Here is a 16851-nt window from a genome sequence, read left to right as displayed (position 1 = left end):
CCCTGAGTGATGTAGCTGGGTCAACCTAACTTTTTAGTGTAGACCAGGCCTAAAAGTACATCAGCTAAATTTAACTGTCCTGTACAAAGACTAAAACAAGAGCCAGATTTGAGAGTCTACCTTCATCTTCTCCTCCCCTACAAGCTGTAGCGAAATGAAGTGGATTTGGTTTTGGATACACTATAATGATAGTATTCTGGCCTACACAGATAAGAGAGAGGAGAGGAATGTTCTCCTCAATACTTGTTGACCCTCTTGTGAGGTGCCATCTGTATGTGCCTCCAAAGGAGTCTTGTAGGGTACCTCTGATAGAGTTTCAATTCCATTCCTGAGATATAGGCAGAATTTCCTGCAGATCTGGGGGACTGGTGCAGACAAGGAAGGCTCTGGTTATGCAGAATGAGAGACAGGTGCTGATGAGGGCATTGGTGCCAACAGAGTGTATCAGTTATTAGCACCAGTGCTGATGTTTTTCTCGCAACTTCCAAAAGAGAAGTGCTGCACATATGCTACATGAGTAACTGAAGAGGGCCTCCGTATTATGATGTGTGGATTTGAGGTAAGGGAAGAGGTTTGGTGTCCTGTGTTTCAGTCAGGGGATTCTCAAAACAGAGAAATCAAAGGTGTTAGCAGAATCTAAACTTTTGAGAGGTCCAAGTTAAATTGGTGTCATGACATCCTGCTCTGGAGGAGTGTGGAGAAGAGGCAACAGCACCGCTGTCTATGTCTACAAAGCACTTGTGGGTCAGAGTACAGAAGAAGAGAGAAATGGCACTTCCTCTTTTGTATTCTGTTTTTGCCTCTCTTGTGGGGCCATATGCTTTCTCCTCTTCTTTTTTTCCAAATGGGTCCTGAGTAAGCTTGTGGTGCTGCGACAGAGGAGTCAGTGCCAGACAGGTAAAGAACTGGTGCTAAGGCTAATGGTGCAAAATAAGGAGTAGGTGCTCAGATGGGCACTTCTCCAGTATCTCCAAGGCTATTGAGAACTTAATAGGCAATCTTGGTTTGTTCTTTGATTCTGCTTTAGATTTAGCCATGTAAGGGCTTTGCTCCAAATATAAGTCAGTCAAAGAGATTCTGGTTTCAAGCCAGTGACAGAAAGCAGCACTGAAGAAAAAGTGGAAAGTGTATCTTGGGTCGGGTGTAATATTATGCTGGCACAGAGGCTGGTCTCTGCATCCTCAATGAGCCCATCAGAGTACCAGGCTATATACAATGAGAACAAGATGGGACTGAAGCCTCAAGCATCTCTCTCTCTCTTCATGGCACAGCAAGCAAAGGCATATAAACTGCATACTGACTTTCCAAGTAGGTCTCACCCAGCCACAGAAGGCGCTGAATGTGGGTGTCTTTTTGATATGATCACCAGGTAGGAAATGTACCTCTTGAAGTCCTTATGTAGTTCTGGGCTCAAAAGTTTAAGGGGCTAAAGACTCCTGGGACAAGGGAAGAACTTTACATTGTGCCACTCTAAATGTTTACAAGAAAATCTTACCCTAGGATAAGGGAAGGTCTAGTCTGAGAACACAAAGATGAGATCTGCTCACTCTCTGTGCTGATGGCAAAGAACTGAGGTGGTTGAAGGGTGCATTCCCTCAGACAGAGTAGGGAAAGGTCATTACCCTCATGCAAGGCCTCTTGTGCACCCACTAATGAACATGGCTTTTCAAGGCAGTTCCACATCTCAACACCAGGCATACCATATCCCACAAGCGGGAATGCACAGAGGCTCTTGACATTTTAAATTTAAAAAGAGCGACCAAGGTTATTTATACAGCATGATCCTCACCATTTTTTTTTTGGGGGGGGGGGGAGGGAATGATGACTGTTTCCACCTATTGATACTTTTAAGATGTTTTATAATGTATTAAAATATATGCCCAAAGAGGTCTTTTTTTCTATCTTATTCTGAGTTTGGTCAAAACAAATTACTAATATGTCTCAAGGAATCTGAATTACTCATGTTATGTAATATCACTAATATAAATGGAGACTATCAGCTGCACTTTGTATATTGCATTCCATATAGTTAAACAAAAAGATATTTTCTCTCTCCAACTCTAACTGAAAACATGAAAAGAATAGGAATATTCATATTTTTCTCTTTGAAAAATACCTGAGTCAGTTCTGACAGCTACACAGAATGATTTCTTTCACTTATACTTACATGCAATAAATATCTGAGGATGCAAAACTGTTTTAATTTCAATTAATCTACTTCTACCACATGGACTTCTCTTACTTAAATGTTGTCACTCACCTGCCAAGCACAATCTTTCAGTTCTTCAGTTGGCATTGGGATTACAAGAAGATTCTGAAGAATAAAAGCAGCCTAAAAAAAGAAATGAAAGCATCGATACTGCCATCTTGCTGCAGCAGCTAAACAAAGCAAAGTAACCAGACCCAACAGCACTCTAAAAGCAAAAGCACAGGTCAAATTGATATGTTAATCAGCAAGTCACCCTGCTGACTTAAATATTCCTGAGGCTGTTTCAAATTTCAAGCTTCTAGAAAGTTTAAAAGGGACACAGTCAACTTAAAAATCACAAACACCTACAACTACTATAACAAAAATATTTGAGAGAGAAAAAAAATCTTCACTTTGTGAAACCGAAAGCACTTTATACAGCAGTTTATTGTTTTCCCAGTATAATGGTGTGGATTTTACAGAGCAGCAGTAAAGAGAAAAATATTTTAAAAGAACAGAGAAATGTGATTTTAAACACACCAAAAAGGCAGAGTAAGTCTGGGGAAGGTGTAGTAACTGAGACTACTTCAAACTTAAAAATGGGTAGATTTCAAGTTGACTCTTTCTAAGACACTGCACTTCAGCAAAGTCCTTCAACAATTACCCTCAGTCCATTATGTGCTTGACTATTTTTGTTTAAATTGTAAGATCATTGGTGCAGGACAGTGTCTTTCTTTATTTGTGCAGCACCAAACACATGCTGCCACACAAACAACACAGGGCCACTTAAGTTTTCCCCTTTAAATATCTAGGGGATATTTTTAACAATGGGTTCAATGATAAAATGTGAAATTATTCTATCTAGTGTCATTGAATCATTTTACAAAATACAATAAAAGATGATCCCAACAGCTTTATGATGACGTGGGAAGTTTTACAATATGAGAGGTTTAAACTCTTTTAAAGCTTTTTTCGTGCAGCAATGCTTACAAGTGGTTTTACTTGGAATAGGTAATTTGTTAAGTAAATGTTTAGCTGAAGTGTTTTTTAATGTCTTAAAACTCAATTATAAAGCTTGAATCTAAGTACATCTTGGTTGCACTGTGGTCATTGAAGCAAACTGAAAAGACATTTACAGATGTTATTTTAAACTCTTTCAACACAATTAAAAATATAAAACAATTGGCTGAACATTCCTAGCTCTATTTTTCACTAGAAGGTGCCTCATGCCGTTCAAAACTTTATTATGGCTATAAGGAAAATAGAGAAGGAAAATTCCTATTTCATTTTAAATTGAGAAGTGTGTTACATTAAATTCATAAATGGTTCTCAGATTCACCCCCGTTTAGATCAGTGTTTGTCTAGCTCTGAGTTGAGATATCAGAACAAACCTATAGCTTCATTTCAAGAAGGCTGAATTTCTTAATGCCTATTTTGCTTCAGCCTTCACTAAAAATGTTAATGCTGACCAGATGCTCAACACAATTAATATTAACAATAAGGGGAAAGAAACACAAGCCAAAATAGGGAAAGAACAGGTGAAAGTATATTTAGGTAAGTTAGATGTAATCAAGACAGCAAGCCCTGATGGAATTCATCCCAGGATATTTAAGGGACTAGCAGAACCATTAGTAAATTTATTTTTGAGAATTCATGGAGGTCGGTGAGGTCCAAGAGGACTGGAGAAGGACAAACATAGCACCTATCTTCAAAAAGGGGAACAAAGACAACCAGGGCATTATAGATCAGTCAGTCTAACTTTTATATCTGGAAAGAAACTGGAACAAAATATTAAACTATCAATTTGTAAGGTACAAGAGGATAGTAGGGTTACAAGGAATAGCCAGCATGGATTTGTCAAAAAGAAATCATGGCAAACCAGCCTAATTTCCTTCTTTGACAGGGTTACGGCTGAAGGGATAGGGGTAAGCAGTAGACAGGATACAACTTGATTTTAGTAAGGCTTTTGACACAGTCCCACATGATATTTTCATGAGCAAATCAAAGAAATATGATCAAGATGAAATGATTATAAGATGAGTGCAAAATTGGTTGACAGACCATACTCAAGAGTAGTTATCAATGATTCACTATCAAATGGAGGGCGTATCTAACAGTGTCCCACAGGGGTTAGTATTGGGTCTAGTACTATTCAATATTTTCATTAATGAATGGATAATGGAGCAGAGAGTAGACATCAAATTTGTGGATGACACCAAGCTCAGAGGGGTTGCAAGCACTTTGGAGGATAGGATAAGAATTCAAAATGACCTTGACAAATTAGAGAACTGATCTGAAATCAACAAGATGAAATTTAATAAAGACAAGTGCAAAAGTACTACACTTAGGAAGGGAAAATCAAATTCCCAACTACACACAATGGGGAATAACTGGCTTAGGTGGTAATACTGCAGAAAAAGACCTGGGAGTTGTAATGAATCACAAATTGAATATCAGCCAACAATGTGACACAGTAGTGAAAAAGGGTAATATTATTCTGGAGTATATTAACAGCAGTGTTGTGCATAATATCCGGGAGGTAACTGTCCTCTCTACTTAGCATTGGGGAGGCCTCAGCTGGAGTACTATGTCCAGTTTGGGGCTCTACCCTTTAAAAATGATGTGGAGAATTTGGAGATAGAGTCCACGGGAGAGCAACAAAAATTGTAAGAGGTTTAGAAAACATGGCCTATAGGAAAGGTTAAGAAACGAGGCATGCTTAGTCTTGAGAAAAGAAGACTGAAGGGGGGGGGGGAGAGACGACCTTATAACAGTCTTCAAATACGTTAAAGGTTGTTATAAAGAGGATGGTGATCCATTGTTCTCCATATCCACTAAAAGGCAGGACTAGAAAAAATGGACTTAATCTGCAGCAAGGGAGATTTAGGTTAGATATTAGGGAAAAAAGACGGTTACTCACCGTTGTAACTGTTGTTCTTCAAGATGTGTTGCTCATATCCATTCCATTAGGTGTGCGCGCGCCGCGTGCACGATCGTCGGAAAATTTTCTACCCTAGCAACACCGGCGGGTCGGCTGTGGAGCCCCCTAGAGTGGCGCCTTCATGGCGCTGAATATATACCCCAGCCGACCCGGCGCCCCCTCAGTTCCTTCTTGCCGGCTACTCCGACAGTGGGGACGGGGGGCGGGTTTGGAATGGATATGAGCAACACATCTCGAAGAACAACAGTTACAACGGTGAGTAACCGTCTTTTCTTCTTCGAGTGCTTGCTCATATCCATTCCATTAGGTGACTCCCAAGCCCAACTTAGGTGGTGGGGTCGGAGTGAGACATTGCTGTGTGCAAAACCGCTGATCCGAAGGCAGCATCGTCCCTGGACTGCTGCACTAGTGCATAGTGAGCTGTAAACGTGTGGACTGATGACCAAACCGCCGCTCTACAAATGTCCTGGATCGGAACTTGCGCCAGGAAAGCCGTCGAGGAAGCTTGGGCCCTCGTGGAGTGAGCGGTGAGGTGCGGTGCTGAGACACCTGCCAGGTCATAGCAAGTCCGGATGCAAGACGTAATCCAGGAGGATAGGCGTTGTGAGGAGACCGGTGAGCCTTTCATTCGGTCGGCCACTGCAACGAAGAGTTGCGTCGTCTTTCTAAAGTGCCTTGTGCGGTCAATATAGAAAGCCAGGGCCCTGCGTACGTCCAGAGAATGCAAACGTTGATCCTGGCGAGTAGCATGTGGTTTAGGATGAAAGACCGGGAGAAATATATCCTGGTTGATATGAAATGGAGAAACCACCTTAGGGAGAAAGGCAGGATGTGGACGAAGCTGCACTTTATCCTTATGGAAAACTGTGTAAGGGGGCTCGGATGTAAGCGCCCTGAGTTCAGAAACGCGCCTTGCTGAGGTGATGGCTACGAGGAAGGCTGTCTTCCAGGATAGGTACAGAAGTGAACAGGTGGCCAGTGGCTCGAATGGAGGACCTGTGAGCTTGGAGAGAACCAGGTTGAGGTCCCACGTCTGAACGGGCTGACGTTGTTGTGGGTACATCCGGTCTAAGCCCTTGAGGAATCTAACGACCATCGGGTTAGAAAATACCGAAGACGCGAGTTCTCCTGGGTGAAAGGCCGATATAGCGGCCAGGTGAACTCTAATTGAAGATATCGCCAACCCCTGCTGTTTAAGGGAGAGGAGATATTCCAAAATGAGAGGAATAGGTGCCTGCAACGGGGACGTGGCTCGTTGTTCGCACCAACAGGAGAACCGTTTCCACTTGGCCAGGTACGTGGTCCGTGTTGAGGGCTTCCTACTGCTCAGCAGAATCTGTTGGACAGAGTGCGAGCATTGCTGCTCTGCCTGGGTGAACCATGGAGCAGCCACGCCGTGAGGTGGAGTGATTGCAGGTCGGGGTGACGCAGCCGGCCGTGGTCCTGAGAGATGAGATCCGGACATAAGGGAAGCGGGATCGGTGTCTGAACCGAGAGTTCCAACAGTGTGGTGTACCAATGTTGTCTCGGCCACGCTGGAGCGACCAGAATTACCTGTGCCTGGTCTCTGCGCAATTTGAGCAGTACCTTGTGGACCAGAGGAAACGGAGGAAAGGCATAAAACAGGTGGTCTTTCCAGGGAAGGAGAAACGCATCCGAGAGGGAGCCTGGAGCTCGACCTTGCAGAGAGCAGAACACGTGGCACTTCCTGTTGTCTCGGGATGCAAACAGGTCTATCTGGGGAAACCCCTACTTCTGGAAAACGGAATGTATGATGTCCGGACGGATAGACCACTCGTGCGTCTGAAAGGACCTGCTGAGTCTGTCCGCTAAAGTGTTCTGGACTCCAGGGAGGAACGATGCCGTGAGATGGATTGAGTGGGCGATGCAGAAGTCCCACAGGCGACTGGCCTCTTGGTGCGACCGCGTACCAGCCAGTCGTCTAGGTACGGGAACACCTGTATCCCTTGCCGACGAAGGTACGCTGCCACGACAGCCATACATTTCGTGAACACTCTTGGGGCCGAGGATAGGCCGAAGGGAAGGACTGCAAATTGGTAGTGCACCGTGCTTACCACGAATCGCAGGAAGCGTCTGTGAGGCGGGTAAATTGCGATGTGAAAGTATGCGTCTTTCATGTCGAGGGCGGCGAACCAGTCTCCAGGATCGAGGGAAGGGATAATGGCCCCCAGAGAGACCATGCGGAACTTCAACTTTACTACGAATTTGTTGAGTCCGCACAAGTCCAAGATGGGTCGCAGACCTCCTTTGGACTTGGGAATGAGGAAGTAACGGGAATAAAATCCCCTGCCCCTTAACTCCACTGGAACCTCCTCTATGGCCCCCATAGCGAGGAGCGTAGAAACTTCCTGTATAAGAAGTTGCTCGTGAGAAGGGTCCCTGAAGAGGGACGGGGAAGGGGGGGAGGAGGGGGGAATTGAAGAAAACTGGATAGCGTATCCCCTGTCCACCGTGCGAAGGACCCAACGGTCCGAAGTTATAAGGGACCAAGCACGGTGGAAATGGGAAAGGCGATCCCGAAAGGAGGGGGCTGGATCCTGGGGGATGACTGGGGCGCCGTCCTCGACCGCACCTTCAAAAGTTCTGCCTGGGGCCTGAAGGTGGTCTAGGTGGCCCCTGGTTCTGACCGGGTTGAGGGCCGGTCCACCTTCTTCTACCACCTCGCCCTCGCCTCCGGGCCGAGTCCTGTCTCTGACGAGGCGGGGGGGGGGGGTAGAAGCGCTGAGGCTGCGGCCTGAATGGCCTGCGCTGAGGGCCCACAACATGCATCCCCAGGGAACGCATGATCGTCCTGGAGTCCTTGAGGCTCTGCAGGCGAGAGTCCGTCTTTTCTGAAAACAACCCCTGTCCTTCAAAGGGTAGATCCTGCAGGGTTTGCTGCAGTTCCTGAGGCAAACCCGAAACCTGGAGCCAGGAGATCCTCTGCATAGCGATACCTGAGGCCAGGGTTCTCGCAGCAGAGTCCGCTATGTCTAAGGAGGCCTGTAAGGAGGTCCGAGCCACCTTCTTACCCTCCTCTACCAGGGCTCCAAACTCCTCCCTGGACTCTTGGGGAACCAACTCCTTGAACTTCCCCATAGAGTTCCAGGAGTTAAAGTTATAGCGGCTCAAGAGCGCCTGCTGGTTAGCCGCTCTAAGTTGCAGCCCTCCGGCTGAGTAAACTTTATGGCCAAACAAATCGAGGCGCTTAGCCTCCTTCGATTTAGGCGCTGCGGCCTGCTGACCGTGGCGCTCCCTTGCATTCACTGATGCCACCACCAGTGAACACGGCTGAGGGTGGGTATACAAGTACCCGTAGTCTTTGGACGGAACAAAGTATTTCCTTTCCACCCCTCTCGCTGTGGGTGGGATAGAGGCAGGAGTTTGCCATATCATAGTTGCATTTGCTTGTATCGTGCGGATCAGGGGTAACGCCACCCTCGATGGGGCATCCGCTGCGAGGATATTCACGATGGGGTCGTGCACCTCCACTATCTCCTCCGCCTGCAGGTCCATATTACGGGCCACCCTACGCAGGAGATCCTGGTGAGCCCGAAGATCTATTGGAGGTGGACCTGTGCATGATGTGCCCGCCACTGCCTCGTCCGGAGAGGAAGAGGAAGATGCCTCCGGTGGTACAGGATCCAAGGGAGGGTCCTGGTCTCCCTGCTCCTGGGCCGGAGCATCACCTGCGCTTGGGTCCTGGACGTCAGGTGGTGCGGACACGGAAGCCTCCATGCCCCCTGGCGGAGGCCGAGAGATGGTGGACTCCGGGGCCCTTCTAACGGAGTGGCCCGAGCGAGAGGTCGAAGCTATTGGAGCCCCTTGGGCCTGATGGTACGCCCACGGGGTCCAGAACGACCAGTGAGATGGGCCATGAGCAGGGTCCTCTGTTATCTCCTGCCAATGGCCCAAGTCCTGTTCCTCGGCTTGCCCCTGAGGGGGGTATGCCGATCTCGATAGGTCCTCAGAGGAGCGAGACACCGATCTCGATGGCCATGGCGGTGCCGAGAGCGTCGAGACGAATCCCGTGGGCTGCGGTGCCGCACGGTGCCGGTCCGGAGATGTTCTATCTCCACGCGGTGCCGGCGATCGGTGCCGGGACCGCGACCGGTGCCGATGACCTCGCCGGTGCCGGGAGTCGGATCTGGACCTCGACGACGACGTGGAGTAGGCCCGGTGCCGGGAGCGGCCTCTCGACGTCGAGCGTCGATCATGGCGGTGCCGAGAACTACGTCTCGACGTTGATCGGTGCCGACGATCATAGCGGTGCCGAGACGCAGAGCGGTGCCGCGACGAAGATCTTGGCCGCAAGTACGACCGGTGCCGAGGTGATATTCGGCGCCGGGACTGCGAGCGGCGTGGGGACCTGCTTCGGGACCTGGACCGGTGCCGTGGTTCCAGCCCTTGCGATGGAGGGCGCATCAAGGCAGGTTTCCCCCTAGACTGGACCGGGCGAGTCAACGGTGCCGTCGGTGCCGGTGGTTGAGGCGGTGCCGGCTCCGTGAGAGCTATTAAGTCTCTCGCCGCCGCGAAGGTCTCTGGAGTCGACGGGAGGCACTGTATCACCGCCGGTCTCGGTGGAGACGCTATCTGCACCGGACTCAACGGCCTCGGCGCCGGAGTCGACGGTGCTGGAGGCACCTGTTTCCGGTGCTCCACAGGCGGACGCGGCTCTACCCCCGGCACTGGGGGAGCCGGCATCTTCGGCACGGAGGTCCCCGTCTTATGGGCTTTTTTATGCCCCGGGGATAATGACCGGCGCCGAGGCACTTGTTGTGCTTGCGGTGCCGACGAGGTCCGGTGCCGGGGAGGCTTGTCCGACGCCACTCGCGTGGTCGGCATGGCCGGTGCCGCCGGGGCACTGCGCACCGAGGTGCTAGGTGCCGGGGCCTGACTCGTTGATGGGGCGTCCGGACTAAGTGCCGCCTCCATAAGGAGTTGCCGGAGCCGAAAGTCCCGCTCCTTCTTGGTCCTTGGTCTGAAGGCCTTACAGATCTTGCACTTATCTGTTTGATGGGACTCTCCCAGGCACTTCAGACAGGAGTCGTGCGGGTCGCTCGTGGGCATAGGCTTAGCGCAGGAGGCGCACTGCTTGAAGCCGGGAGCGTTGGGCATGAGCCCGGCCCCGCGGCCGGGGGAGAAAGGGGGAGACGACCCCCTTAGTCCCCTGAACTAGTATAACAACTAGAACAAATGAACAATTTTTAAAACTATTTAACTATAAACAACTAGAACTATAACTATAACTGTGAATAACTAACTAAGCTAGGGAGAGTGGAGAACAGCTATGCCGCGCTCCACAGTTCCAACGACCGTCAGGGGCGGTAAGAAGGAACTGAGGGGGCGCCGGGTCGGCTGGGGTATATATTCAGCGCCATGAAGGCGCCACTCTAGGGGGCTCCACAGCCGACCCGCCGGTGTTGCTAGGGTAGAAAATTTTCCGACGATCGTGCACGCGGCGCGCGCACACCTAATGGAATGGATATGAGCAAGCACTCGAAGAAGAACTACTTTTATAATTAGAAAGTTAAGTCCTGGAATAGGCTTCCAGGGAGGCTGTGGAATCCTCATCAATGGATGTTTTTAAGCACAGGTTGGACAAACATCTGTCTAGGGATGCACTCCGACAGCTCCATTGCTGAACTGTTCATAAAGCTTTCTCCCAGTCTATGAGAGGTATCCTGAGAATGGTTTATCAACAAACAAAAATAAGAATTTTCTATTTAAGGTGAGATGCTTCATTGCTTAAGGTATTAGATATACTGTTACGCTGGGCAAAATATACCTCTGATGCTTCTCCATGACTCATGCATCAACCTTAAAGTATCAACGTATAAATAAAATTTGAGCATATTCCAGAATTTAACAGAAGTTGCAACAAAGACCAGTAGCATACACTGGTTTTGAAAGCATACATAACTTTGTGCTTTATATCTGAGTATCATGGTGTCCTTAGCTAGCAATAGACAAACTACTAGTCATCACCTTGCAGTTTTTGTTGTTTACAAACCACCCATTGAATAACGTGAAAAGACAGACCTCTAGAGTCCTTTTTAAAACTATTTAAATTAAGTAAGCAGCTACTGGATAATAAATACAAATTGTACGTATAATGTAATAGCTTATTTTACACAGTGCTGTGGTGTTAGCTACCAATGTGAAAGCCGTCTCTAACCGCAGAGGATTAAGATTCTAATTTATAATCTGTAGCACGTGTCACTTATTACCAATAAATATTTTGATACACTTTTCTGTTTAATAAAAGAAAAATACACAGTTTAATGTGCAAAGTTAAGTAATGAGCATAAATAAAGCACCAACCTTTAATTTCTTTTAACATGGAGAAAAGCAGACAAGAAAAGCCTCTTAATTACATACCATATCAAAATGAACTTAAAACCATTTGCAGTCTAGACTTCAAGATGCTATAAAAATGTATAGCAAGAATGGCTAGAGATTATTCTTATAAGGTTAAAGAAAGTAACAGCAGACAATATCTTTGTATGCAACTCATTATTTTTATGACCCCACTGAAACTAGCATATCACTGAAACAAATTACTTCTGCTTTACATTAGTAGTCATGTCTCCGGTGCTTTTCAAGCGAATGCTAAGACAAGACAAGAAAAAGATGCATTTTCATTAGGTAGCATTTAACTTACAAGGCAGCAGGAATGTTGTGCCACCTGAGATAAAGTCTTGGAAGCTTTCCTCTCAGTAACAGCTTACAAAGGAAGCATCTTGTACTATTTTTTCCCCTGAAGATACATTCATAAGAGAAATGTGTATTCATGGCCAATAGGAGGACAAAGACATACCTCTCTGCGTACCATGCTACATTCCGATTGGTCCAGAAGAATGTTTATCACTGTTCCCCATAACCCTCCTGAAATGTTCTGACAGCTGTCTGCTAAAGCAATGCATCCTAATTCAAGAGATGTAAGAGCTGATCCAATTCCAAGGGAGGTGAACCTTACCTGGAACATTTTAGCAAGAAAGAACCTGCATTTCATTGTATGAAATGTTAATATTTCATAGTTCATTCTGAAACCTTTATAATAAAGCATGCAGTTGTCATTATCTCTAAATTCTCTTGAACAGCTACTAATGAATTACTTGTATTATCATAGAAGAGCATATAAAAGACCAACAACATAGCTTTCAGTATTTGGATGAGATAATTCTCTCCATCTAACAAATGATCAGGCATGTCTAGAAAGTTAAAAACATATGTGAACATCTTTAAGTGGTCTCAGGGTTGTGCACACCTCTATTTTTGTAACACTATATCAGGGATCGGCAACCTTCGGCACGCGGCTCACCAGGGTAAGCACCCTGGCGAGCCGGGCTGGTTTGTTTACCTGCCACATCCATAGGTTTGGCCGATTGCAGCTCCCACTGGTCGTGGTTGGCCACTCCAGGCCAATGGGGGCGGCGGGAAGCGGTGGCCAGCATATCCCTCAGCCCGCGCCACTTTCCGCTGCCCCCATTGGCCTGGGATGGTGAACTGCGTCCAGTGGGAGCCGCAATCAGCCAAACCTGCAGACGCGGCAGGTAAAAAAGTTGGCCCGGCCAGCCAGGGTGCTTACCCTGGAGAGCTGTGTGCCAAAAGTTGCCGATCCCTGCACTATATAAAAGGAGCATTTTATTGTATATATATTTTCATTAACAAGTATAAACAAAATAGCACAGCATTCACCATTTAATATTAACTGCTCAGCATAAAAATGGATGCAGATGCCTTATCTGAAGCCTTCAAACATCTTAAAAATGTCATATGAAAGAAGAACACCTGAATATTCTTTTTAATTGTAAATGGTGCCAATGTTTAAACTAGACTTGAAACCTGGCTGATCAAAGCTGTTTATACACTGTTTTTGTAAGTGGGTTACTATGACTGTATCCCTGACTAAATATGGATAGTGAGTTGTTCATGAACACCTTGTTACCCAAACTGTAAAATATGAAATACCCCCTCAGATAGTCCTCTCGTCAATGTGGTCATAACATTTTGTGAAAAAAAGGCAGCAAGCCCCAAATTTTCTATTTAGATTCATCTCTGGTGCCCACCATCATAGTGTCATCTAACTGCCACTAAAGATCAAACCAAAAGATAGTTGCTAAAATAAGGCAATAGGACTGAATACATATAGAAAGCAGATATGGTGAGTAAGATGGTGGCATTATCTAGTTACTTTTCAGAGTGAGCCTGTCCTGGAATTGTATATGTAAAGTTCCAGATAATCAGTTTTAAAGAAAATGTTCTTGATAGTTTGGGTCTGAGCATATTTGCTTTACATTTTTGTGAAAGTCATGTTAATAGGAACTTTTTTTTTTAAGTAGAGACAAGGTGGCTGAGGTAATATCTTTTATTGGACCAACTTCTGTTGATGAAAGAGACAAGCTTTCAAGTTTATGCAGAGCTCTTTCTCAGGTCCGGGGAAGATAATCAATGTCATAGCTAAATACAAAGATGAAACCAATAAGGAGTTAACTCATATTATAAGAGACCATTCAGTGGGCAGTTAACACCTCTACAGTAGCTGGACAAAGGAAGGTCAGTGGATTGCAGATTGTTGTAACAAGCCATAAATCCAGTCTTTATTAAGTCCATGATTTTTGGTGTCTAGCAGAGTTATCAGTTTAAGTTCCCAGTCTTGTCTTATGAAGGAGTAGTGAAGGTTTCCTTTGAAGACAAAGACCGGTATGGAGTGATTATTTTGTAAGAAGTGTTTGCCATTAGGTGATACAGTGTTTTTTGTTTTTTTGTTTTTTTGTTTTAAATCAGCCATGGGTACTAGAATGACTTACCAATGGGCCACCGTGAAGAAGAGTATCTGGTCAAATGCACCACAAAACCAATGATATACCGGAGACACATCAATGATATTGGCATCCTCTGGGAAGACATCCTAAACTCCCTCACAGATTTCCACCACAACTTCAACCACCAAATCATCCATCAAACTCTCTCTAAAACAGTCCCACACCAACATGAACTTCCTGGACACCATGATCAACTTCAACAATGGAAGTATATCAAGAAACTCATGGATCACCCCTCTTACCTTCACAGATTTAGTAACCACCCCAAGAAATTAGTTATCTACAGTCAGGCACTCAGAAACCACAGAAATATGCTGCAAGAAGAAAACCAAGGATACAAAACTTAACACACTTAAAACTGCCTTTACTAAACAAGGACACCATCATGGAACGGGCCATCCAAATATTCTGAGAGAACCTACTTCAACACAGGAAAAGCGAAAGACAAACAAAAAACTTCTGACTGAACGTCCCTAGTTGTCACATACCACCCCACCCTGAAGCCCATATAGGTTATCATTAAACAATTACAACCCATACTTGATGGATACCACATTCTGAAAGAAATCTTTCCTGATCCTCTCTTCTGGCCTTCAATCAATCTCTCCAAACTCAACATCAGAAGCAAGCTCCCCGCAGCTCAGGATTCACCAACTCAAGGTGGCATGAGACCCTGCCATAAAAATAGATGCAAAACCTGCAGACATATCATCTCCCATGCTACAATGATCAATACCCCTCCAACGCACCTTTCAAGATCCAGGAGTCCTACACATGCCTATCACAACATGTGGTGTACCTCATCCAGTGCACTAACTGCCCCAAGAACAACTATGTGGGTGAAACAAGACAATCACTATGCTCTTGAATGCACTCTCACAGAAAAATGATAAAAGACAAAAACACTGTATCACCTCGGGAGAACACTTTCCATTCCATATCTGACCTCTCAGTCCTTGTTCTCAAAGGAAACCTGCATACCTTCAAAACACAAGCCTGGGAACTTAAATTCATAACGCTGCTAGACACCAAAAATCATGGACTTAATAAAGACTGGATTTATGGCGCATTACAACAATCTGCAACTCACTAATCCACCTTCGTCCTAGGACTGCAGAAGTTCATTGACCACTTCAAATGGTCTCTTGCAACCTATGTTAATTCCTTATTGGTTCCACTCTTGTATTTAGCTGTGACACTTAGGGCTTGGCTACACTTGCGAGTTACAGCGCAATAAAGGAGCCCCGGGTGCACTAGCTCACTACCCGTCCACACTGGCAAGGCACGTAGAGCGCTCTGACTCCGCGGCTACAGCGCTGCTGGTACTCCACCGCGGCGAGTGTAATAACGTTTGCTGTGCCCCCGCTGGAGCGCTGCAGCACCAGTGTGAATAGGGAGTTGCATTACTGCGCTCTGATTGGCCTCCGGTAACGTCCCATAATCCCCTTAAGTCAAGTGGCCACTCTTGTCTTTGAATCGCAGCAGGAATGCGGATATGCTCTTTGAAAGCTCCGTTTCTGACAACCAGATGCTTATCTGCCCCGAGACAAAGCAACCATTAGTGTGGAATGCTGTGTGAGAGAGAGAGGCGGGGGGAGAGGAGGGAGGGGTCTGCTGCTGTCTGAACTTACAAGACAGCAGGATGACACGCTCTCAGCCCCCCAGAAACCCACTCTCTCCCCCCACATACACATAACACACTCCCTGTCACACTCCACCCCACCCTTCCCATTTGAAAAGCAAGTTGCAGTCACTTGCATGCTGGGATAGCTGCCCATAATGCACCGCTCCCAATGCCGCTGCAAGTGCAGCAAATGTGGCCACACCAGTGCACTTGAAGCTGTCAGTGTGGACAGACTGCAGCGCTTTCCCTACTGCGCTCTATGATGGCTGGTTTAACTCAAAGCGCTCTACATCTGAAAGTGTAGCCATGCCCTGAATAACATTCCCAGACTTGAAGCAGAGCTCTGTGTAAGCTTGAAAGCTTGTCTCTTTCATGAGCAGAAGATGGTCCAATAGCAGATATTACATCATCCACCTTGTCTCTCTAATTTCCTGGGACCAATAGCAACAACAGCACTGCAAACAACTTTTTTTAAAAGAGCATTTAAAAAATGTTTCTGCCTAGTTAAACTAATGCAAACAAATCTCTTCCATGCAAAGGCCCCAGGAACAACTATCTTGGATTATCAGGAAAAGAATGGAAGGTGAAGGGAGGCAGAGAAATGAGGATAGTAGGGCTGTCGATTAATCACAGTTAATTGCACTGTTAAACAATAGAATACCAATTGCAATTTATTAAATCTTTTTGGATGTTTTTCCATATTTTCAATATATTGATTTCTATTAAAACACAGAATACAAAGTGTACAGTACTCACTTTATATTATTTTTATTACAAATATTTGCACTGTAAAAATAAAACAAAAGAAAATATTTTTTAATTCACCTCATACAAAGTACTGTAGTGCAATCTCTTTATCATGAAAGTGCAACTTACACATGTAGATTTTTTTTTTTGGTTACATAACTGCATTCAAAAACAAAACAAAACAAAACTTTAAAGCCTACAAGTCCACTCAGTCCTATTTCTTCTTCAGCCAATTGTTAAGACAAACAAGTTTGTTTATATTCACGGGAGATACTGCTGACTGCTTCTTATGTACAATATCACCTGAAAGTGAGAACAGGCGTGCTGATGATGCTCGTAAAAAAAACAATGTGTTAATTAAATTTATGACTGAACTCCTTGGGGGAGAACTGTATGTGTCCTGTTCTTTTTTGCCTGCATTCTGCCATATAATTCATGTTATAGCAGTCTCGGATTATGATCCAGCACATGTTCATTTTAAGAACACAGTCACAGCAGATTTGACAAAACGCAAAGAAGGTAC

At 45.7% G+C, this 16851-nt stretch overlaps 1 protein-coding gene across 8 annotated transcripts in view; it reads right to left on the bottom strand.

Moving 5' to 3' along the window:
* RTTN (rotatin) overlaps positions 1-16851 on the bottom strand; it is a 179007-nt gene that overhangs the window by 78058 nt on the left and 84098 nt on the right. For all 8 annotated transcript variants that reach the window (XM_065585178.1, XM_008164415.4, XM_024102084.3 and 5 more), the window contains 2 exons: positions 11950-12108; positions 2261-2332 (listed from right to left, as the gene is read on the bottom strand). In XM_065585178.1, coding sequence (XP_065441250.1) covers positions 2261-2332; positions 11950-12108 — 231 coding nt within the window. The remainder of the gene's footprint in view (positions 1-2260; positions 2333-11949; positions 12109-16851) is intronic.

This window comes from Chrysemys picta, chromosome 2 (assembly GCF_011386835.1).
Source record: "Chrysemys picta bellii isolate R12L10 chromosome 2, ASM1138683v2, whole genome shotgun sequence".
In the NCBI taxonomy this organism is placed as follows: Eukaryota; Metazoa; Chordata; order Testudines; family Emydidae; genus Chrysemys; species Chrysemys picta.
The sequence above is the reverse complement of the archived record's forward strand: the minus strand, read 5'-3'. Positions and strand labels throughout refer to the sequence as shown.